Source organism: Dysidea avara, chromosome 11 (genome assembly GCF_963678975.1).
Source record: "Dysidea avara chromosome 11, odDysAvar1.4, whole genome shotgun sequence".
Taxonomy (NCBI): Eukaryota; Metazoa; Porifera; class Demospongiae; order Dictyoceratida; family Dysideidae; genus Dysidea; species Dysidea avara.
The window spans coordinates 11020661-11045616 of record NC_089282.1 but is presented as its reverse complement, the minus strand read 5'-3'; the positions used below and the strand labels follow the sequence as shown (position 1 = coordinate 11045616).

Here is a 24956-nt window from a genome sequence, read left to right as displayed (position 1 = left end):
CACGACTACGTTACCTTTTTTTGTAGTGTACTGTACACTACTTACCTTCAATTTCTTACAGGATGCATCCATTGTTTGCAGTGTGTGTAAAGACACTACCTATACATGTACATACAAGAAGAAAAACTTATCACAGTGTAATAATGTTTGTGTTCACCTGAACATGTTTACAACATGAAAACATGCTTAGGCTATTGGGAGTGAACACATGTTCACCTCTTTGATATTACTGTTTTTGTCGTGGCTCAGGTGAACAGTACTGGCTATAACTATACCTCTCCACCAGCACATTTTATGATTTCTCTTAGAGACTCGGGGCAAGGAATTACTTGAGGTGTGCAGTAGAACGTGAGTCCCTACATGTGTGTGGAACATAAAATGAACACATGCACGCACTCGCGCACACACACTTGTAATAGTTTTTCACTTTGAGCTTTCTTCAATGATGCAGGAATATTAAAACCATAGATCGTCTCAGCATACTGATCTTTCAGTGCAAACTCTGTTTCATCTAACAAGACCAGATAGGCCATTATAACACACCAGTACACGCTGGTGATTTACCTACAAAATACCCAACATCTCCACTTCTCACAATCCACCCTGTTGTGACCATGTGCTTTGCCACAGAAATGGCGCACAAGAACTTGATGGTACGTGTCAGCTGAAACAAAAATGAAAACATACAATGCACAGCAGTCACATCAAAAAGTGGGATTTAGAGTTGTGAGATCAAAGGTGGCAGCCAAGAAAGGCTGCAATGATGTTAATGTCAATTAATTTAATAATAACATATGGCAATGCTGTCATCAAAATTTATTGATATCAACTTCATTGTAGCTGCAGCCATCATCGATTGCCACCTTTGCTTCCCCAACATTGACTCACTCTTGATGTAACCAGATGGGTACAATCTTTTGCATCAACTTCAACCCCTCCCAGTCTGTTAATGATCTACGACATGAACACACTCAATGCACATTTAAAATCACAACTAGGATTTTTATACAGTATAAAAAAATGTTTCATACACGACAAGTCTTGCATGAAATTTGCATGAAAATGTTTTAGTGGTAAGAACCCACCCATTAAAATTCATATACTGACTAGTGTTAAAATTCATACACTGACTAGTGTGAATTTTCTATGATATTGGATGCTCATACTAATTTCATATAGAAATTTGATGATATACAGTAAACATATGTGACCAGATCTGCGAAAACCCAACATAATCGCACAAGCCTAAATTTACAGTATAAAGCATTGAATACAATGGGTGAAATACTTGCGTATTATTGAAAGAATTCCGTAAATTTTTTGAATGCCTCTTTCTTAGTGAAGAAAGAGACCAACAATAAAATGCTGGATATCATCTTATTCACCTACTCAAGAGGAGTTGGAAAATCTTTATTTCGTTGCAGTAGACCCAAGGATACGGAAGTTATGAGCGTTTGTTTACGACATGTCGAAGTGATCGTATGCGATCGATTTTTCTTTGCAAATTTTGCCTTTGTATGCAGTGAAGAAGGGTGAGTAAAGGAAACACTTACCCAGTAATTGATTCCCCTGTTCATGACGAACACGATGGTGAAAATGGTAGCTCTGTACCTCAATTTGTTGGTAAGTTACAACTGTTTTTGTAGGCACCTGTAATTTATTTCCTCTATACTTGCTGTACAAATCGATTTTTCTGTTGCAATTTTGTAGGGTTGTAACTCCTAAAGTTATTGGTATATGAGGCTGAAACTTTGCCAGAGGGTACCACTTGGCTAAGTAGATTCTAAATATTTAATAAACAGGAATTTTAAAAATGCACGATTGCGTCAGGTTTTCATAGATCTGGTCACATAATGAACATGCAACATGTACACTACACATGTTGCAATTATTTAAAGCGAGACGTGCCCAAAAATATCAGGATACCTGTGCATTACTCGGGTGCTGGTATTTGGTGCTTTGGGGGCAAGATTAGTACCCCACAGGAGACTGTACCATGTCACATTGTGGGCACTACAGTCCCTTACCCATCACGTGATATATGCACAATTAGACACTGCTTTCCACACCAGATGCTTATTTACAGCTGGGTAAACTAGATCAATGTGAGTATAAATTTCTTACTCAATGAAACAACAACTCTCTCGTACATGCACGCGACACATACACACACACACACACACACCTCTTTCATTTTCGTCATTGCTGCACCAGACACGCCAGTAAAGACAATGCGAGGTTCCTTAACCAGTGAAGGAGCTACAGTAGTGCCAGACTCCCCAACTTCTGCATCATCACCCTCTGCATCAGTAACCCTGTAACATGAGCAACTATCAAAATGCAGTCACATAAATCCATGAACCATACCTGCTCTTCTTAGTGAAAACATTCTTCTCAACAAACATATACTTTTCCTGTCCCATCACAAATCAAATGTCTGCATTAAATATAACAGAGCATCGTACCATGTCACTGTTTCTCTTTCGTTTAAGTGGAATCTTCTTCCCAACATTGTACTCATCCAAAAACACTTCCCAAGGCTCTGTGTGTGGAGATGACAGAATAGCATCATGGTTCTTACAAATACCTCTTACAGTACCTAGCATAGACAATGCTGATGGGTGTAAGAGGGGTAGAAATTCATCCTCCTGATTTAGGATGTAGTATTTAGAAGACAGCTCTGGGAGTTTGCCAGCTAATGGTGGTAAAGATTTGTATCTGGACACCTTGTACTGGTTAATACTTACTAAATATGACATCACCAATGAATGAGGAGTTGACAATCTTTAGTCCCCACTCTTTAGCCTTGTCAAATTTTTTACCTCCTTCACTATACAAAACAAAGTGCATGTACAAAGAATAATGAACACACACATGTACATGTACACACACATGTACACACACATGTACACACACACACACACGTGTACACACACACACACACGTGTACACACACACACACATGTACACACACACAACACACACCATTTGCAAATAAGATGAGTAGTTTGTCTGGATAGGTAACCAGTGTAAGGAAGGCCAGTAGATCTGATCATATCCTTGACCAAGCGACGCTCATTACCAACATAGTTAGTCAATGTAATGCTCTATAAGGTACAGACAATACAATAATCACTACCATGTACTCAAACAATACAACCACACCTACTGTAGAATATGGATAAAATAAGCATATACAATTATGCATTTGACATGAATTACAACATTCATTGTATGATACATGTGAGCACACACTATACAGACAAGTACACACTACACATAGTGACACAGACACAAACAGTGACATCAGCACACATTGCTGATGCGCACACACATACGTACATAGTTGTTAGGGTTTTCTACTCTGCTATTACAAGCAGTTGGAAAGTGGAGAGCATTAGATGGAGCACACATCATTCCAGTGGTCAGTACACTATTCAACCAATAGGCAGAACTAATGCACTTGCCATCAGCTAAGGCCTGTGCAGATTAACATACAGAATTCAAATACTCTAATAGAACAGTCACCTACCTTCCTACATGTTTCACTATTCATACGCTGAGCTATCAAGTGTGTACAGAGAACTGAATCATACTTGTCAATTACTAAGCCACCATGACTATGGATCACCTGATCAGTGATGTAATATGATGTCATTGAGTGAACACACCTACCTTCTTCCATTTTTCAATTGCTTCTTCACCCACACATCTTGGGTAATCAATGATGCTAAACACAATTCCTTGAAGAATCCGTGATGTAGTTCCACTTTGATTTGATGGTCCACTCTGACCCTCTATTGATTTACTATGACTCCCCATTGATTCACTACTATCCATTGATTTATGACTACTAGCAGCTGTGACTGTACTACCTACAGCCTCGATAGTGATAGTAGGGCAAGGAATGGTACTCTCTATCTTTGATGCTTCAGGTGTCACAGGCACTGAATTGTCTGGTGAGATGTGGCCTACATGATTTCCAAGAGAACTGGGTCCATTTTGTACTTCTCTTGCTGGTGATGGCTCAGCAGGCTCAAGCAATGAGGGATGGTAGGAAGTCTCAGACAATTTGACATCTTGTTCAATACAATCCAACACCCAATCAGGACTCACTACATTAACACCATGGTCCATAGCACACTGGTATCGTGTCTGTAATGACAATACAACAACAATCAATGTGTACACACAATTTCACACACATACAGTATGCATGGACACACACACACCATACACACACACACCATACACACACACCATGAACATTAAACACACAATCCTTCAAACAATGATAATAGTATAGCAGAGATCAGTCTTTTAACGGTGAGGTATAAATTAAAACTATGTGACCTATGATGCATATGACCATTGATACAGTACTTCTATTATCTATCCTTGCTGTTTACCAGCATTCACCCACTGTTACAACAATACCATAACATTATTTACCATGAAACTTTCACAAGGGAAGGCTTACATAGAGACGCATAATTAAGTACATAAAATATAGAAACAGTGCCTAGAAATTGTGTGGGCAAGTGCAGATATATACTGCAAATAGGGACTGTAATATTAGAGATGCATGTACATACAGCTATCTTACCCCAGTGGTCTTACAAGTCACCAAATGGGTAACACTGTTGTCCAATTTCTTCTGCCATTTTCCTCCATTATGTACTATCATTGTCCACAACTTGGCACAGTCAGAATGAGACAACTACATGACACATTTTGACAATACAAATTCCAAACGAAGCAGCAACTAGTACTTACCCCAGAAGGACAAAAGATAAGCCCAGTGAAAACCTTTTCCCCTGCATAGCAGAAAAGATCTGGTCTAACATACAGTCAAGAAACTAAAGAAACACCACAGATGAACACAAAAGGATACGGCAAAAGGAGTCCACATTTCATGGACAGCATTATCCAGTCTGACTGTTAGAAAATCACATTAGCTAGTAAAAATTAAAATGATTATAATTATGATGTCATACTTTGATGATTAATGCATCTGAGTTTGCTCCTTTGACATCATCCTCCATTTTCTTCGCCACATCTTCATCATCACAGATCACATATTGTACTAAACTACTGAGATAAAATTCCTTCTTGGCTCCACCATTCTGCAGAATTTGTTTCAACTAGGCAACAAAAGATAATCCAAGATACAAGCGCGACGTTGGAAATACAAAATTCGCACTTCAAACAGCCCAAAATACGAATCATAAACAGAAATACTATTCTTTTACACTGCAAATGGCTAACTTCGGTAAGATTTTTGATGTGTTTCTCCTGCAGGTAATAAGTAACGGATGAGAACATCTTGAGTCCGTGATCAAATCTTACTCAAGTTCTCACGTGACAACACGCAATCATCACGTGAGGTTACAATAACTGGGGTGGAACTATTTTAGCAAATCAAAAAAGGAGGCGAAACTGATGACATGAAAGAAGTTTTGCTGCCTCTTTTACTGCTCATTGCTGCTTTCTACAGCGGAAGTGGACAAGAAACTTGCAGTGTCCAGCGTAAGTCTGCTAAAAATGTTCATTATAGCTATGTGGAGTCTAGCTACGCCTCTTTTTTAATGTCGTCTGGATCCAGTGATTCAAAAAGACGAAATGTTTACTTGTTGCGTGTTAATGATAATTTACTTTTAGGATTGATAGCTAGCTGCTTTTTAAATGTTAGAAAGCAATTTGACTTTATTATGCGCAAGCGCTACTTATGTAAAACAAGCGCTTGATATTTTATTTTGTGTCTCTCCAGCTGAAAGCCGATGCAGTTCGTGCCCCTTGTACACAGAGGTAACATATTTAGGCGCACAAGTTTTAATAGTCTCAGTATTTTGTATATTTGTAGGAGGGAGGACCAGTGAGCTTATTCAATGGCACAGGATTAGAGTTGGGAGATGATGACACAAACGAAGCCTTCCCATCGTTGCAGGTATGAACTGCAGCTAACTTCATCAAATAATCTATTATCACTTTGTAATTGTTAGTCCGCTATTGTGGAGCTGCAGACAGACACAGATGATGCTGCCAGAGTTATGCTGACCATTAACAGCACAATGTGTGAAATGTATAATCTCACCTGCACCTATGGTACTACATCTGGAAGAGCAACACTGAGCATAACTGGGAACCATACTATAGCTACATACCAGAATGTAATTGTTATAGCTAAAGAACTGATAGCTAGTTACAGCATCTTTTCTGGTTTTGTAGGTGTTGTTGCAGGTACAATTTAACATTACAACAGACGAGCCTGTGCTCATGGACAGAATGTAAGTTCATCATTGAAATGTCATATCTTTAATGTGCGTTTTAGAGTTTCACTGGAAGTGTGTGATGGGACATTCTGCAGTGGTCCAGCCAGTATTCGTGTGCAAGTACAAGGTATCAATGATAATAATCCAATGATAGACATCATACCTGCTGGAATAGTATGTACAATTTTGTTTTAATATCTTGATGGTTTCATCTTCCTTGTCACAGCCTTTTGAAGAAGGGAATACTGCAGGAGTGCCTATTGCTTTATCGGTTACAATTTCTGATGTTGACGATGACAGGGTGTTCATGTTTATGGAGGCTAGGGTAAATTGTTATGCACACATAATATTAGTTGTAATACAACAAGTGCACTAATCATACAGGTTACTATACTAAATGTACAAGACTCTGGATATGAGAACTTAACGGTGGATGTTTCTTCAGCTGGTGGTTTGATTGTTGTCGATCAACAAAGCAATGACACCACATTGGTACTAACTGGAAGCACAAATGGGTTGAATTATTCCAGAGTATTAGAAACTACAAGGTATGTACTTACTGCTAATTCATGTACTGGTATTGTATGGGATGCTTGTCCCCCAGGTACATCAATACTGCTGACGATCCAAACACCACACCAAGACAAATAGAATTTGTCATCAATGATGGCGATAATGTGAACTCCACCATAGTCACAATTTTTGTGCTGCCTGATAATGATAGCCCCACTATGGTATAGCCACGGTATATGATCCTCTGTTGTTACATGATGTACTATGCAGCTCAGTGTGGGACCACTTCCTAACTTTACCGAAGGACAACCACCATTATTTCTATTAAGTAACAACTTCAATTTATCTGACACAGATTCTGCAAACAGGTTTGTATTCATTCATTCATAGACATTACAATATTATTTTGCATACCTTTCCATCAGTGATGTCTACATCCAATCATTTACAGCCACCTTGATTGGTGGGTCTTACAATGAAAGCTTAAGTTTTGCCAATAGGTCTATGTTAGACCATTCAATGGTACGCGAATGCCATATTGTTACTGTAGTATATGCACAAGTGTTTATTATATTTCAATGCAGGGAAGGCAAGCTACACTTAGTGGTAATGCCTCACTGGGTGACTACATGGAAGCTGTTAGCAGTCTGGTATATATGAACTCTGGAGATGAACTGACTTGTCCATTAGTCAGGGATGTCAACTTGACCATACGAGATGAAGTGTATGTTGAAGCTACAATCATTTGTTGTATTTGTGTGATTGTTGTTGTAGACATACAACGTTTTACATGGCCAAATTTTGTCTCATTCCTGTTAATGACAATGCGCCAGTCATCTCACCAGCAAACTCACAAGCTGTCTTCACTGAAGGGTCTATCAGGACTGGTCCCATATTTCCAAACCTTGAAATTTCTGATGATGATGAAGAGTGCACAAACAATACTCTACAATATGCTACAGCCACTATAGACTCATATACCAGCAGAATGGAGAAGGAGTTTATTATGGTAAGAGACGGTGTTCAAAATTTTATACTGTGTACTTTATCTTATGCAGACCATACCATGTGATGATGACATAGTTTTTAGTGGTAGTGGAAGTGGACAAAGTGACTTTGACAACTTTTTAATTCATACCGTTGATATGACAGGCAAATATGATGCTAGTGTCAGTGTAACAGGATATCAGCAAGTATATTTGCACTGTGTCCAAAATAATAGTGAAGTGTGTCCAGAGATTGACACTTTGCAGCCACCAAATGACACTGTTATGGTTGTTTCTTGTTTATACGGTGGCAATCCAAGTTTGGTTATGGCAGGGGAAGCACCTATTTTTGTGTATGAGGTATGTAGCAACATAAATGAAAAGAATAAAGTAGTTGATTTACTACATATTTTGCAGCAATTAATACAGTCCATTGTATATTATAACAATGAAGATGAACCAGATTTGGTTAACAGGACTGTTACAGTAAGTAAACATCAATACAAAAGGTATATGTACACATGTATTTGTATATTTCTATAGTTGGTTGTAGATGATGGAATGTTCAATACAAATGCATCCTTAGCCATTGCAATAAATCCAGTGGCTGACAGTGATCCAGTCATCAACCCTGATGGTAATCCTAATATGACAGAGAACATGGGACCTGTCCCCATTGTGTATAACATCACTGATAATGACCAACTAAATGATCACCAACTGATTGAACAAGTCACTATCACCCTCAACAATCCTATAATGAACGAAGTAAACATTTGTTGGATATGTGCTGTTCTCCATGTACATATTTGATTACTTTTAGGATTTGTTGCTACAAAATGATGTTCCGTTGAATGGTACTTCAGTAACAGTCGACTGTAGTGATTGCCGTTATTTGATATGTTGTGTGGAACGTGTACAAAATGTCACCTATGATAATACAATAGATGAACCATCTTATCCTTTCTGGAGAAACTTTACTGTAGTAATTCAGGTACAAAATTGGTCACTGTATATCTATCAATGTCCACATATTTTTATTTTGTTTCTAGCCTCAACAGAGTGCCATACAAGATCGCTATTCTATGATGACCATAGAGTCAACTGTGATATTACAGATAATACTTGTTAATGACTATCCACCAGTTATTCAAGTGAATGGTTCAGCTCCTGCAGAGGAAGTGTTTGTTAAGGAAGTGTTTGTTACTGAATTTTTTGAAGATGGCTATCCAGTACCAATATTTTATAATCCTAATATTACAGATAATGATGCTGGTCCTACGTTCGTCACTTCAGTCACCATTGAAGTTAACAATGGTTAGTGTAATATGTTGTTTTCTTTAAATTTTAATGTGTTTCATTTAGGTAATGCATCTGACCAATTTGCTTATGATAATAACACTGATTTCAATGTGACCAGTGATGGTGGATTATTAGAAATAGTTGATACAGCAACTGCTGAAGAATTCTTAGGATTCCTGTCCACTGTACAATATTTCAATACATTGGAAGAGCCTAATAATGCATACCAGAAAAGGAATATAAATATTACAATCAGGGAATACAATCGATATTCTGAGTCTTGCATTGTAGTTGAATTGATTCCTGTTAATGATCCAGCGCGGTTTAATTTCCCTGATAGAACAGTAACATTTGATGAATCAACTAGAGATCCTGTTATGTTATTTGAATCCACTGACACCATAGTAGATCCTGATCGTGATGGTGGCACCTTGACTTATGCCACTTTGTCTTTATGGCCAGTTGTCCATGAAGGAGATACCATTATGATCACTGACAATGGAGAACTGAATATTTATTACAATGGGACATACATAAATGTGTCGGGCGTAGCAGATTTTAGTACCTATGAGCGAGTACTTCAGACAGTAACTTTTGTGAATACGTTTCTTGATCCTAACCCTTCAGTGTTGAGACAAGTCATTGTTAACACATTTGATGGGATGGATGATAACAATGGACCAACAATATTTATTAACATCAGTACATTTGATGACCCTCCATACTGTTTCTTCAATGGGAACTTGGTAAGTTCTTGCCGTGAGAATTATGAATATTTGAATAGCTATGTATAATTCTAATGTAGAGCATGCAATCTCCAGTAACAGTACGGACGTTTGTTGAATGTGATGGTGAAGAGTTTTGTGGCGAAAGGCTTTGCCCTGAAGGAGAAACTTGCTTCAATATTACAGACGTGGATTCTGATGACACGTTTCCACCTGATGCTATTGCAATTGTCACTATTCAAAATGCTGTAGATGCTTTTGGATCTGATACAAATAAACGTGAACAAATAATATTTGAAAATGTACCTTATGGTAAGATGCATGCATGTCTTGAAGTTACATCTGACTTTATTTCCTTTGTTTTGTAGGTGTGAATATCATGGAAATTCCCTCACCACAGTTTGTTGTACAATATGAGATCTCTAATGTGTCGACATACCCCCAGCTGGTAGAGGTACGGTAAAGATACTCTTTAACTCTCATGTTGTTTCACTGTTGGGTTAACAGGTGTTGCAATCAGCAGTGTACAATAATACTCTGTCTCCTCCTTCAACAGTTCCAAGAACTGTAAATATTTCAATAAACCTTAGTGGCTCACAGCCTTGTATGATAGATGTAGATGTTCGAACTGCAAGTGGATTTAGAACTGTGTTACCGAACAGGTATTTGATGGATATCATGATTATATGTACGTTCATACATGTATGTTGTAAAACAGGCTTGAAATGGATCCATTCTTAAACTATACTGAAGATTCTGGTTTGATCTCACTGATACCTGAAGACATTCAGAATGAATTTTTCTTCGCTAGTAGAGGAGTGGATACTGGCTACAGTGTTAGACTGCGTATAGTAACAGGGTCTAATAATGACCCAGGAAGACTAGTACTTACTGAAAGCTTTGATGTTCTCACCGATGGGATAAGTATTACTGGAAATGACACCTCAGCAATATTTGTACAGTCTACTGCAATGTTTGATAATGCTCCAGTGACTGATTTCACAACTGTGTTTACAACAGTCCAACTATCACTTACAGATCAAACTCCTAGGAGGTGAATATCATAGAACATATCAATATTTTAATGTTTATTTGCATGTTAGTTGTGTAAGAGAGTATCCATATGAAGGTTGCGTGGAGCTGCAGTTTGAGACACAAGATTTTTTCTTTGGTAATATTGAGGGAGGGGTAGACCATGTTACCACACTGTATGTGGCTGTGGAGGGAGTCAATGATAGACCAAAACTGTTGGGATTAAATAATACCTTTGCTGTCCTGGATGACTACTTACCTCCTGAAATAAATTTCGGATTCAATGCTAGCTTTTTGATCACTGAATATGAAGTAAGATATGAAAGATACAATTGTGTGCATGCAAGTGTATAGTGGAATATGCGTGTGCATTCGTTTTTACTAGTGCCTGTAGATACTGTGTTTTTTTTATTTAGGTCATAGATGTAGATCGTGCAAACTATACAGCTGATTTTATTGGACTAGCTATAATAGCTATCACAGAGGGAATGCCTGATCCTCTCGGTATCTGGCAATACAGAAATGACTCATATGGAAAATGGAATAATATCACAGTATGTTTATACATCGAACTTTATTTAGCACTCTTAATAGCACTTTTTAAGTTTCATTTCTTTTTTGTTTCTTCTAGGATGTTAGCATCTGCTATCCTGTGTTTGTTCATCCTGAAGGCTATGTTCGGTTTTACCCGTTTGTTAATCCAGCACGTTCTAATGGAAATGTCTCCTTAACCATACAAGCATGGGATGGGTCTAGTATGGATACTACATGTACTGGTGTAGTTGATAATGATAGTAAGTCTCAAGAAGTATATACCACGTGAAGGCCTATTTATTGTATGTCTTTAGCTCTACCAGTCAGTGAAAATGATGAGACGTTTGTGTACGGGCTTGTGTATTTGAACAGAGCTCCAGTTGTGTTCAATCAAAACTATAATATCTACACCAATGAAGATACTGTCTCAGAAAAGTAAGTAGTATATATATCCAGGTTGGATCACTTACACATGTTCCTTAGCATGTCAGTTTCAACTATTGCAATGGAATCAGCTTATGATCCAGAAGGAACTGACGTTGGTCTAGCTGTGATTAATGTGGATACAAGTATTGGATACTGGCAGGTATGGCTGGGAATACTTATATGTATGCATACAGGATGTATCCATTAATGTTTCATATGACATTACTTACTGCTAATTATTTATCACAGTATTGGTCTGAGAACATGGCAAGTTGGACTAACATTCCTTATGGCGTTAACAGGGAGAATGCCTTTCTCCTCTATCCCAATGATGCAATTCGTTTCTACCCAGCTGGAAATGCCTCTGGTGAATCATTCATTGAAGTATTAGCTGCTGAAGGTTAGTGAAACCTAAAATACATGCACACATCATTACCTGTTTCTGTAGTAGACAATTTGGGGAGCAGAATGGTGAACACTACTAGTGACAATCCATTCACAAGTTACTACTCAGCCTACTCCATTAATATTACAATAATGGTGTTAGCTGTGCTGGATGCTCCTGTACTTTTCTGTCCCAGTCTAAGTAAGTATAGTACCATATATTTGTAGGTATATTCTTTATGTACTGATGTAGTGGTGACGTATGAGGAGAATGCTGCTCCCATATATGTATTTTCTGGACTAACTATAACCAGTATTGAAACCGATTATTTAATGTCTGCTACTGTTGAGTTGGTCGCTGAGGTTAGTTGTACACAATTTTGTGTACGTTATTCATAATGTTGTTTTACTTAATACTTTAGGATAGTGTTGACATCAACGATATGCTTCATTACTACTACATTGAGTCTTTGCCCTACTTTAATGTTTCACACAATGGTCCACATGAGTTTATTGTGACACCTGTAGTTAACAATGGCATCGCTGCTTTTCAGGAGTTCTTGAGGTATATAAAACTAACATCATGATAAGAATAATTGTATTAGTGTGTGTGTGCTCACTATAGACAAATAACTTTCAGCATAGACAACGATACACGTATTGAACCTACTCTACAAATGCGTAGTGTGGTATTAACTGTCACTGACTCCCGTGGTACATCTAGTAACAAGTCTGTTGATGTTGATGTTCGCTTGGTCAATGATCAAACATTAAACATATCAATACCAGTAGATATGGTCACATTTGTAGAGAACTCTGGGCCACTTCAAATATTTCCAAATGCAACTATGATTTATGACCCAGATGATAACCTTGATATGCGTTCTGAAATCCTTTCTGCATCTCTGATCCTCTATGGTCATAATGGAGGATACGAATGGTTGTCATTTAATGCTGTGACTGATGATGACATCACAGGGTCATTTAGTGATGGTGTGTTGCAACTAATGGGCTCTGGAACAGTAGAAGAGTATGAAGAGGTGAGTATGCATATATATCTTGTGTATCCTATTATATAAAAAGTAGTGCATGTACGTACTAAATAATTTTATTACGTGAATTCAGAGGTTTTAGGGAACTTATTTTAATTTTAACCAATATATTTAGGTGCTGCAGTTTAACTTTTTGTGCATAGATGTTATATGGACTGATTTATATTGCATTGTCCATTGATAGGCCTTTACTAGAGTGTGGTATCACAACAATGTATCAGAGCCTTATCCTAATGATTTACAGAGGATGGTATACATCTCAGTGCATGATGGAATGTTTTATAGCAATAACGCCTCCCTTACCATTGATATTGTGTTAGTCAATGACCAATCACCGCTTCTTCAGCTTAGCACTGGGAATGACAACAATACAGTCACCTTCACAGAGGGCTCAGCCCCTATATATCTCGCTCCTGATGCTGTTATAACTGATGAAGATTCTGATTCAAATACTTCAATATCATATTCTCTTGAAGTGGAAGTTATTAATGCAACAGATGATGAAGGAGTGTTTAGAACATATTTGCATAATGCATCCACATTGTTTCGAATAGATGGCCCTACATCTAGGCAGTATATTGAAGATGCCTTGCATGAACTGAAGTACATCAACAATGCCATAGAGCCTACTGGATCTTATCGGCTAATCCGAGTTACTGTCTTTGATGATGGCCAGGACATCAATCCTTTTGAAGTTACTGCCTATGTCCATGTTATGTTTAACCTTGTGGATGATCTGCCCCAGTTTAGGTTTAATGTACCTGCCATTATGTATGCTGAAGGAGATGGCATCATACAGGTGGCTCCCAATTTGACAGTCACTGATGTGGATGATACTGAAATTTCTTCAGCCACTATAGAATTGACAGTTGAAAATGTCACCCTTAACTTCACCGTGGAAGTATTGGCCATTGATGAAAGCTTACTCACCAGCACCAATATAGTTGTCAATGATTCTTATCCTGGACAGTTGACTTTAACAGGTAGGGACAGTCTTAAGACTTATGAAGAAGTTCTTCGTTCTCTGACTTATGAGCACAGAATTGCGATGGGGGATGCTATGTCAGGAGCAAGAACACTGCTAGGATTTGTCGAAGGTACAAGAGTGAATACGACCAGTGAAGTTGATATGATGACCATATTCTTTGCCGGTGTTAACAATCCTCCTATAATTGATCTTAATGGTCAACAAGGAACTGGAGGAAACTATAGTACTACTTTTGTGGAAGAAGGTGACCCAGTCTCAGTAGCATCTGACAGAGCATTTGTACTAGATGTAGATAATTCAACTCTCCAGTATATCAGTATTACATTAACAAACCCGGTCGATGGGAGTGAGGAGAGTATCACACTGGGAAGTATTTCAAACCACACAATTACATTTGACATGGGTTTGACACTTTACACGTACACTGAAGTGATAAGGAATGTCACTTATGTCAATGACGCTGATGAGCCTAATCCACAGCCACGTGTAGTAGAATTTGTTGCTAGTGATGGTCTACTCGACAGTGACATTGTACAGACTACGATTTATATTAACCTGACTGATGACCTGCCTCAGTTGTATTTGAATGGTGACAGAAACAGTGTTAACTTCTCTACCACTTTTATAGAAAATGGTGATCCTGTAAGCCTCACGATTAATCCTAGGATTGATGATAGTGATGCAGTAGCTGTTACCAAGTTGGAAATAATGTTAACACCAGCAGTAGGCATGGTCAATGCCTCAGTTCCATTAGAGATGGTTGGTGAAAGTTTATGCTATAATGAAACAACAACAGTTGACCAGATCATAAATATTCTCTCATCCTTGACATATCAAGATGATGCTGATGAGCCTCAGGCTGGTAGTCGTCTAGTATGTATATCAGTCACCATTGATGGTGCAAGGAGTAACTTGGCATGTACCGAAGTGTTGTTTGTACCAGTTAGTGATCAAGCTCTAATGTTCACCATGCAAAACTACACTGCAGATATTTTTGAAAATCAACCAAGCACAAACGTCATTCGAGTTATTGCTATGGACGGGGATAGTACCAATTCACCAGTTAACATAACATATGCTCTAATAAATATAGATGGAGTTCCATTTGATCAGAAGTGTCCTAGTGAAGCAAGTAGTGGTAGTGGTATGATTTCAACTGACCCTTATGCTTTCACAATTGATCCTGTATCTGGTTGGGTTACCACAACCAACTTTCCTCCTGACAGAGAAACATTTTCACAGTATTCTCTCCTTGTAGAGGCCACCAATGGTAATGAGACTGACATGGCATACGTGTTTGTTGATGTGATGGACCAGGATGACAACTGTGCTACATTTTATCCCTCAACCTATCATGCTGTTGTGCCACAGTGTGCAGTGGCTGGTACTCCACTTGTTAATCTTTCGGCTTGTGATCCTGATGAGAACCCAATTGATGCAAGTGTTACTAATATCAGAAGTGCTGATCAATCAATGGCTCCTTCAATACAATTGTTTGACTTAACTGGACTAACACTTGAATTGGTGGTGGCAGAGAGTATTCTTATTGACCTCAATCAGAGTGCGTATTATGTGGACATTTTGATTACATCTAATTTCCTTGTACCTGGAGGGTGTCCCTTGGAGATGGCAACTGTGCATGTGGCACTCAATAACTGTTCTCTAGCATTTAACCAATACACCTACACTGTAGTTGTGCCAGAAAATACCCCACTTTCTCTGCCAATCTTACAAGTTCTTGCTGCCTACAGTGATGCTGGTTGTAATGGAGTTATCAGTTATAATATCAGTGATGGTATGTTGTTTGGTATTGATGAGACCAGTGGGAATATCTCCATAGCTCAACCACTTGACTGTGAATCTGCAGTACAACACAGATTCAATGTAACTGCAACAGACCAGTGTTTCTATACAACAGCCAGTGTTGTCGTGGAAGTGACGGATGTAAATGAGTACGATCCAGTATTTAACCTATCATTGTATACAGCATCACTTCCTGAACATTCAGATGTTGGAAGTTTTGTTGTGACAGTATTTGCAGTTGACAACGACTGTACATCAAATTTCACATATGAGTTTGCCGACCCTAATGTAGTGATAGCCACTGATGTATATGATGCAGATATCTTGTTATCTACTTTGTTTTACATTGATCAATATGCAGGAGTGATTACTCTGGTAAACTCAACTCTCTTTGATTCTGAACTCTTATCAACTGTGAATTTCACTGTTATAGCTCGTGATGTGTCATTAAGCACCTCATTTGGTGAAGCTGATGTCATTGTCAATGTGATAAACTTGAATGATAGCAACCCCATGTTTAGTATGCCTTTATACTTTGTCAACAATGTGACTGAAGACTTCACACCAAATGCTCTTAACTGCTCTACTATATTACCTGAACAATGTGCTGTAATCTCATTGGTCAATACGTCTAATACAGAAGCTGAGAGGTTTATTTTACAAGTGGTAGCATTTGATCCTGATGATCCAGACAATACCAGTTCGCTAATTTATAGTGCTAACTTTGACCCAACCTACTTTTCTATTGATGAGTCTACTGGAGTCATAACTTCTCTTATTGAATTTGATCGAGAAATCCGAAGCAATTTCTCATTTGAGGTGGTGGCTACTGATGCTGGAGGCAGCAGTGGTTCTGCTGTTGTTGAGATACTAATTGGTGATGCCAATGACAATCAACCAACATTCATCCCAGAAATGTATAGTACAAGTATACGGGAAGATATCCCTGTAAATGGAAGTATTTTAGAAGTGACTGTGAGTGATTTAGATGAAGTTGACACCATGAACAGTGAATTAGAACTATCCATTTTCAACAGTAGTATACCATTCAGTATATCTGCACTGACCAGGGTGTCTCAGTATCACTATGTTGCTACAATATTCCTAACATTACCACTAAACTGTGAGCAGACATCTGAGTATAATTTGATAGTTCAAGCCAGTGATGCTGGTACCCCTTCAATGACTGGGACAGCAATGGTAAATATACAAATTTCAGGTGTCAATGAGCATCCCCCAGTGTTATCACTCGGAAGCAACAGGGCTATATTTTTTGATGGTAGTAGAACTGTGAATCTAAATCCTGGTATTTCAATTACAGATAATGATACTGAAATGCTTCAATCAGCCACAGTTGCAATTAATGGAATTTCACCATTTGACCCTCAAATTGGTTTTGCACCCAATGAAAATTCACAACCTTATGACTGTCCACTAGAAATAAAATTGAGGAAATTTCAATCATGTGGATTTACTGATGCGGTATTAGTAACAAGCTCTACATCAACAGGAGATGTGACGTTATTCGGTGGTGCTGTTCTAGATGAACACAACACACTATATCTGAATGCCAATGGACAATACTTGATTTATTCACCAAATTTTGTGGTCACCAATGGTGCATCAATCCTGTTGTGGGTCAGGAAGCAGTCTGGTTCTACTGCATCTGTGCAAACGATATTTTCCAAGGGCAGTATCCTCACTGGCCGAAATGTTCTTTCCATCAGGTGTCTGCAAGACAACAGCTTACAATTTGGTTTTTATAATACCACCTTTCATTCACACATGATTGTATATGACAACGTTTGCTATGAGTTAGAAAGAGCTTGGCATCATATTGGATTTGTTTTAAGACCTTACAACGACAGATGGACAGTAGACTTTTATTTTGATGGAGCTTTGAATGATACACAGTACATTGACTCTCCTTCAGATGATGTAGGTCAGTTACTTTTAGGTACTGACATTGGCAGAGAAAGCTTCTTTAATGGGAGCATACATTTTGCTGTTGTTAGTACTATTCCAGCAAATGTTAATAATGATGTTAACTGTGCTATTGGATGTGGGGTAGCATTGCACTCGTCAGTTGAAACAACGTCTTTGCAGTATTATTATTCTTATGATTATTCCACTTTGTCTGTGTCTGGTATTGCACCACTTTCATCATATGAAGAACTATTAGATTCCTTGTTCTTTATTTCTACATTTTCTGCATCATTTACAGGCAGGTACTTGCTACAGTTCCAAGTGACAGATATTTTACGCTGTGAGCCATACACGTCAAACAACAGCAGTGCAGCAGAGTATGTCATTGAGGTTGTGTGCCTTAATGCAGGACAGCCAGTTTTATTGTTGGATGGTGACATTAGCCCTAACTATGCAACAGAATTTACTGAGGAAGGACCAGCAGTTTTTGTAGTGAATGTTGATTCATTGTCTTTAACTGACACTGATATTAACCCAAGTAACTACACACTAACTATCACCTTAATGAACCCTCAACAAGGTGATGAAGAGAGACTCACTTTTACTGATGGTTCTAATTTTCCATCACTTCAAATCAATGACAGCAACCCCCATATTTTAATAATCTCAGGATATGTTAATATCATGAGTATTGAGGATGCTTTAAAACGTGTGGTGTACATTAACACAGCTGAGGAACTGGTTGGGACTTATCGCATTGTGGCATTTGCAGTCAATGATGTTTGTTTCAACCAGCCACAGATGAGTGATCCTGCTACCACTCATATTGCACTCACCCCAGTCAACGACCCACCAGAAATAACTACACAACCAGATTTCGTGAATTACTTAGAAGGAGATAATACAGTAAGCTTGGTGGAAAATGTTACAATCAGGGATAATGATGGAACGATCCTGACTAGAACAATAATAAGTTTGACTGTTTTTGATGGAAATGAAGAAACGATAGAGGTCATTGTAAATGACACTAACATTACAGCACTGTATACTAATAACACTATTGAGTTAACAGGCAACACCACACATTATGAATACGAGAAAGTCTTAACAACACTGTCTTATCGTCATTCCAGTGAACAGCCAACAAGAGGCACTAGGACTGTTTCAATCAGAGTATTTGATGGGTATATTTACAGTGAGGAGGAAACTGTATTGATATTCTTCCAATCTCTCAATGATGCTCCAGTGTTGGATCCTAATGGGCCAGAACCTGGCTTCAAGCATACGGTATACTTTGTGGAAGACATGACAGATGCTATCGATGTATTGTCAAACAATTTCACTTTGATTGATGTAGATAACTCATCACTGGCATACATTAGGGTGATTCTGACTGATACTTTTGATGGTGATCAAGAGTTTATCAGGATATATATTTCTGGTAATTACTACCAAAATCAGACCTTGCTTTTGTCACCAGATGTTATCAATTCATCATCCGTTGGCGCATTTGAGAACATACTTGCAACAGTTGAGTATGTTAATACTGCTGAAGAGCCTACAGCAGGTACTAGAAACATCACATTTATAGTCAGTGATGGTATTGATAGGAGTACTGTTTACACTTGTGTACAAGTGATTGCCCGTAATGATCGTCCTGTATTAGATCTTAATGGAAATGAGACTGATGGTGTTAACTTCAGTACCACATTTATTGATAGTGGAGGTCCAGTTCCAATTACATCACAAAATGTTATTATAATAGACAATGATGTTAACTCCACAGTCGCTTTCTTCAGTATTACATTGCACAGTCCTGCAAATGGAGCAATGGAGATGATTCTGTTTAATCCAAATGATAATCTCACTTGTGAATACACCACCACAACAGATGTCCGATGCAACGTAACAGGCTTTACTACTTATGAAGTCATGGGCTTTCTTAATGCCATCATGTATGACAATGCTGAAAATGAACCATCTATAGGTCTGCGACAAGTTGACTTTGTTATCTTTGATGGTGAAGCATACAGTAATATTACATCAACATTCATTGATGTACAATTACGAAATGAGCATGATCCCATGTTTGCTATGGATAACTATGTTGCCAGTATAGCTGAGAACCTTCCAATAGGTATACCAGTTGTCATTTCCAACTTCTCTGCTGCTGACGAAGATAGTGGTATAGATGGTGTAATTTCATACTCAATTGTTTCTGGAAATGATTTGGGCCACTTTTCAATAAACACAAGCACCGGTATGATCTACACCAATGCTGTATTAGACAGAGAGAACATATCTGATTATGAGCTAGTAGTAGAAGCCAGGGATACTGGTATTCCTCAGAGAATGGATACCACAGTTGTTCAAATCACTGTAATAAACGAAAATGAACATGCTCCACAATTTGCACCAGACACAGTCTATAACATCACTGTATCAGAATCTGCAGCCATCAATGAGACCATCTATTCCATAGATGCTACTGACTCTGATGGAGATATTGTAATGTTTTCATTTGATGGTGGTGATGATGCCATTGGACTAACCATGGATGGTAGGATCATTGTACTGACTAACTTGGATGCAGAGACTGTATCAGAATACATCATCAGTGTCACAATACAAGATGAGGGTGGGTTAATGACCACAGCAACATTTACTATTACTGTCAGTGATGTAAATGAACACTGTCCTCAATTCTTACGTAGTATGTACATAATATCAGTCTCTGAAGGAATTCCAGTAGGGATGCCATTTGGACAAGGAATAACTGCCATAGATGATGACATTACTAGTGTGTTAACATACAACTTAAGTGATTCAAGTACTTTTGAGTATGTGGATGGGCAGTTGCAAGCTGTGGTTGAACTTGACAGGGAAACACAAGATGAATATTTCTTAACGTTGTCTGTAACAGATGGGCTGTGTTCTGATAGTACATCAATCACAATTGACATCACAGATGTTAATGACAATGCCCCATTGTTTGATAGTCCTTCATATGATGTTCTTGTACAAGAAAATGTTGGCAACATGTTTTTAATACGTGTAAATGCAACTGATACTGATTTAGGAAATAACAGTGAAATTACATATTTCATACCAAATCCAGTCGATACATTAAGAATTAACAGCATTACAGGTGAAATTACTTTAGTGTATGCATTGGATTTTGAAACAACACCATCACTAGTTTTTAATGTGTATGCAATGGACAATGGAATTCCACCATTAAATTCTAGTGCTTTAGTTAACATTACTGTTGAAGATGTATTTGAAGAAACACCGACATTTGATCCACCAGAATATTTTGTTATGGTCCCAGAAGGTATGGCAAATATTTCTGTAGAAAGAGTGACTGTTGCTGATGAAGGAAATGTTGAGTTTTCCTTGGTGGATGAATTTAGTACATTTACGATCGATCCTATCACTGGTGAAATCACTACAATTGTCGCTCTCGACTATGAAAATATTTGTATGTACCGCCTGATTGTTACTGCAACAAATTTGGACTATCAAGAAGCAGTGTTACAGTCAAATGCTACAGTAGAAATCTTTGTACAAAACGTACATGACGAAGCTCCCTTATTTAACCAGTCCATGTATACTGTGTCAGTATGTGAGAACCAGGAGGCTGGAACCAACGTGGTGACAGTTTATGCCACTGATGCAGACAGCTCTCCAGAACTGTGCATTGCACCCTTGGAAGGATCAGGGAGTGGACTTGACATCTTAGATTCTGAACTACGCTATTCACTTTACAATTACACTGACATTTTTATGATCAATAGTATCACAGGACAGATTACTACAAGAGTGCCTTTAGATCGTGAGGGAAGAACAAGATATTCCATACCTGTTATTGTGACTGATGTAGTAAATGCCACAGACAGGACTATTGTTAATGTGATTATAGAAGATAAGAATGATAACCTACCAAACTTCACCAACAATAGCTACAGATTTGCTATCCCAGAAAATACAGCAGTAGGAAATATAGTATTCCAGTTAACGGCTGAAGACCGAGATATGTTGGACAATGGAAACCTCCGTTATGTGTTACCAAATGAAGTAACAGCTTTTACGATATCACAAAATAATGGTACAGTGTTCTTGTCTCAACCTCTAGACTTTGATATTGGACCAATACAGCACAACTTTATAGCCATCGTATACGATACTGCCGGTCAGAATGGTACAGCTGTAGTAACTGTTGATGTAATAGATCTGAATGATAATGTTCCAGTGCTATCGAATATTACAACCAACATCACTTTTGTGGAAGGCCAAGTTTCTCAACAAATTTTATCTGGCATAGTTGTTTTTGACGCAGACAGTTTCCAAACCTTAGACTCTGCCAGAATTACATTAGTGTTAACAGATGTTCTACAATCTTTACCAGAAAGCTGTAGTTGTTCTGATTCACAGAATTCATCCACTTGTGGTCCTACTGGTTGTTTGGAGTTCCTACAAATAGGTTATGATTTCCCTGGCACAGTAACATTGTCTCATATTGGCGCTAATATCACACTTTACCTCAGTGGAACTTACAGCATTGCAACATACACGAATACTCTAAGGAGTGCAGAGTATATCAACATTGTTGCTAACCCATTGGCAGAGTCAAGGTCACTACATGTAACTGTCAATGATGGTGATTTTTATAGTGAGACTCTGACTCAAACTATCACTATTCAACCATTTAATGAATTTCCTCCTGTACTCGATTTAAATGGTGTCAATATTGAAGGTGGTAATTTTAGCACAGATTTTACAGAAAGTGGTGTACCTGTGTCCATTGTTTCTTCATCTGTAATAATAACAGATAATGACTTTGATAGATCAATGGACGTCCTTACTAGTGCAGAAATAGAGATCTTAAATGCACTGGACGGAAATTCTGAACAACTTTTTAGTCTTTACACTCCAGCAGAAGTCATGCTAACTGGTAACATGTCACACCGCCTTATGCTAACCGGAATGCAATCCTTTGGTGAGTATCTACAAATTTTAAGAGGCTTACGATACATCAATAGTATGGCTGAACCAATCTTAGTATCCAGGCAAGTTATATTCACTGTGTATCAGTTTCAACAAGTCAGTACTCCAGTGTATACTACAGTTAATGTCATTGGAGAGAACAACCATCCTCCTGTGGTGTTTGTTGGTGGAGGGAATCTACAAAACTTCCAAACTGAATTTTTTGAAGGTAGCACAGGAGTGCCAATTGTTGACTCATCTGTTCGTATCATTGATGAAGATAGTGGCACTGATATTATCACCTCTCTCACAGTTGAACCCATTTTCGTGTCATTCATTTCTAGCGATGACTTGTTTATTAGCAACACATCCCAACTTCCTGATGGCATAACATATACTGATAATAATGAGATCGGGCGACTGACACTGAATGGTCCAGCACCAATAGCCAACTATACAACTGCTTTACAACTGATTAGGTACCGGAGTTTTGATGATGAGTTTATGGAAGGAGGAAGATTATCAAGAGTAATACAAGTAACAGCCACTGATACTAGTATTACTAGTTCCCCATCATTTATTACTGTTACTCTTGTTCCAGTCAATGATAATCAACCTCGTTTTACAATTGACCAGTACCACCTTCAGTTTGCAGAAGATACTTCTGTAGGGACTGTGTTACTAGTCCTGACTGCTGTTGATAATGATACCAACATTTCTCCTGCCACTTTATATACTATCGCTAGCAGTGATCCAGCACAGATAGCTTACATCAATAATAGAACAGGAGAGCTAGTATTAAACAATCAATTAGACAGAGAAGGACCTTATCCTGTTATTATCATAACAGTCCTTGCCACGGACACCATGTATGTGGGACCATTGGTGCCAGGCCTTGCTAATATGTCTATTACAGTATTGGATGTGAATGACAATGATCCATACTTCCCTGAACCATTGTACAATACTTCAGTAGCAGAGAATGTTCCAGTTGGAACTGCCATTATTACATTGGTAGCTAGTGATGATGATGTTGACACAAATAATTCTCTTGTAGTTTATGAGATTATTGGAAGTACTGAGTTTACTATTAATTCAGATGGGGTTGTTACAACTAATGCTGTATTGGATAAAGAGAGACAGTGTGTGTACGAGTTGACTGTCATTGCTAGACATCCCATAGACCCAAGCAATGGCACTACCATTTTAAACATCACCATATTAGATGTGGATGAACATGCACCAGTAGCAATCCTTAATCCCAGCTCTGGTACCCTGGAAGAACCCAACACAATCACAAATCTTTCAAATATGCTAACAATTACAGATAATGATACCACTGATGTTCTTGGCTTTGCCGCTGTAAGGATTTTACCTAATGGAAACACACCAGTGCCTGGCCAACTTCTGTCATTGCGTACTAATTCATTAATTACTGTCATGGGTAACAATTCTCAACTATTGCGGTTCTCAGGAGTAGCTAGTTTTGAGTACTACCAACAAGTACTGAGGTACACAGTATACCAGGACACTGCTGAGGAGCCAATACCTGGAACAAGAACAATAGCATTTGCTATCGGCTATCGGAATATGACCACCACCTCATTGTTCAGTTTATCAGTTGTAGTGATCAATGATAATCCGCCATTCTTAACATTAGATATTACCAACACATTACCATCTCCTGGAGACAGTGATGTGATTGATACAATGGAGTTTGGTAGTGCTGACATAGTGATAGGAAACTTTGTAGAGGAGGGCCCTGCTGTGCCAGTTGCCAGTCAATTTTTGGCTATCACTGATGCTGATAGTGGTGTTAACAACATGAGCTATGCAGTTGTGTGGATTGAAGACAGCAGAGATGTAGGGGAAAGGCTACTTGTTAATTTCACTGCCAACATACAGTTAGCCAGTGGCTCAAATAACACATGGATAAACCTGACTGGCCCAGCATCTATAGAAGAGTTTGAAGATGTTCTAAAAGGAATCAGGTAACACTAGAACCTAATAATGCTTTTGTTCATTAC

The 24956-nt window shown here is 38.3% G+C and overlaps 2 protein-coding genes across 3 annotated transcripts in view; one reads left to right on the top strand and one right to left on the bottom strand.

Annotated features, from left to right (window-relative positions):
• The window catches only part of LOC136238363 (PAX-interacting protein 1-like), a 5976-nt gene extending 570 nt beyond the window's left edge, over nt 1–5406 (bottom strand). The window contains exons 1-19 of one of the 2 annotated variants that reach the window (XM_066028798.1): nt 5269–5406; nt 4998–5144; nt 4895–4938; nt 4777–4840; nt 4607–4720; nt 3676–4155; nt 3533–3631; nt 3343–3480; nt 2986–3107; nt 2748–2830; nt 2600–2695; nt 2466–2542; nt 2368–2414; nt 2186–2315; nt 889–954; nt 565–664; nt 411–511; nt 276–356; nt 46–99 (exon numbers count right to left, since the gene is read on the bottom strand). In XM_066028798.1, the coding sequence (XP_065884870.1) occupies nt 46–99; nt 276–356; nt 411–511; nt 565–664; nt 889–954; nt 2186–2315; nt 2368–2414; nt 2466–2542; nt 2600–2695; nt 2748–2830; nt 2986–3107; nt 3343–3480; nt 3533–3631; nt 3676–4155; nt 4607–4720; nt 4777–4840; nt 4895–4938; nt 4998–5144; nt 5269–5325 (2100 nt within the window). In that variant the 5' untranslated portion in view covers nt 5326–5406. Of the gene's footprint in view, nt 1–45; nt 100–275; nt 357–410; nt 512–564; nt 665–888; nt 955–2185; nt 2316–2367; nt 2415–2465; nt 2543–2599; nt 2696–2747; nt 2831–2985; nt 3108–3342; nt 3481–3532; nt 3632–3675; nt 4156–4606; nt 4721–4776; nt 4841–4894; nt 4939–4997; nt 5145–5268 lie in introns of those variants that run through there. The other variant, XR_010692939.1, reaches the window with a different exon arrangement.
• Nucleotides 5402–24956, top strand: part of LOC136238359 (uncharacterized) — a 26515-nt gene continuing 6960 nt past the window's right edge. The window contains exons 1-34 of the mRNA XM_066028793.1: nt 5402–5529; nt 5771–5808; nt 5864–5947; nt 6003–6170; nt 6229–6287; nt 6332–6446; nt 6499–6597; nt 6657–6820; nt 6877–7006; nt 7056–7153; nt 7211–7307; nt 7370–7509; nt 7560–7794; nt 7844–8131; nt 8189–8257; nt 8315–8539; nt 8595–8765; nt 8824–9088; nt 9137–9819; nt 9879–10110; nt 10167–10252; nt 10306–10460; nt 10517–10852; nt 10902–11142; nt 11247–11384; nt 11462–11624; nt 11679–11799; nt 11848–11950; nt 12040–12190; nt 12239–12376; nt 12428–12537; nt 12597–12739; nt 12800–13214; nt 13411–24920. Of these exons, the coding sequence (XP_065884865.1) occupies nt 5448–5529; nt 5771–5808; nt 5864–5947; nt 6003–6170; nt 6229–6287; nt 6332–6446; nt 6499–6597; nt 6657–6820; nt 6877–7006; nt 7056–7153; nt 7211–7307; nt 7370–7509; nt 7560–7794; nt 7844–8131; nt 8189–8257; nt 8315–8539; nt 8595–8765; nt 8824–9088; nt 9137–9819; nt 9879–10110; nt 10167–10252; nt 10306–10460; nt 10517–10852; nt 10902–11142; nt 11247–11384; nt 11462–11624; nt 11679–11799; nt 11848–11950; nt 12040–12190; nt 12239–12376; nt 12428–12537; nt 12597–12739; nt 12800–13214; nt 13411–24920 (17252 nt within the window). The 5' untranslated portion in view covers nt 5402–5447. The remainder of the gene's footprint in view (nt 5530–5770; nt 5809–5863; nt 5948–6002; nt 6171–6228; nt 6288–6331; nt 6447–6498; nt 6598–6656; nt 6821–6876; nt 7007–7055; nt 7154–7210; nt 7308–7369; nt 7510–7559; nt 7795–7843; nt 8132–8188; nt 8258–8314; nt 8540–8594; nt 8766–8823; nt 9089–9136; nt 9820–9878; nt 10111–10166; nt 10253–10305; nt 10461–10516; nt 10853–10901; nt 11143–11246; nt 11385–11461; nt 11625–11678; nt 11800–11847; nt 11951–12039; nt 12191–12238; nt 12377–12427; nt 12538–12596; nt 12740–12799; nt 13215–13410; nt 24921–24956) is intronic.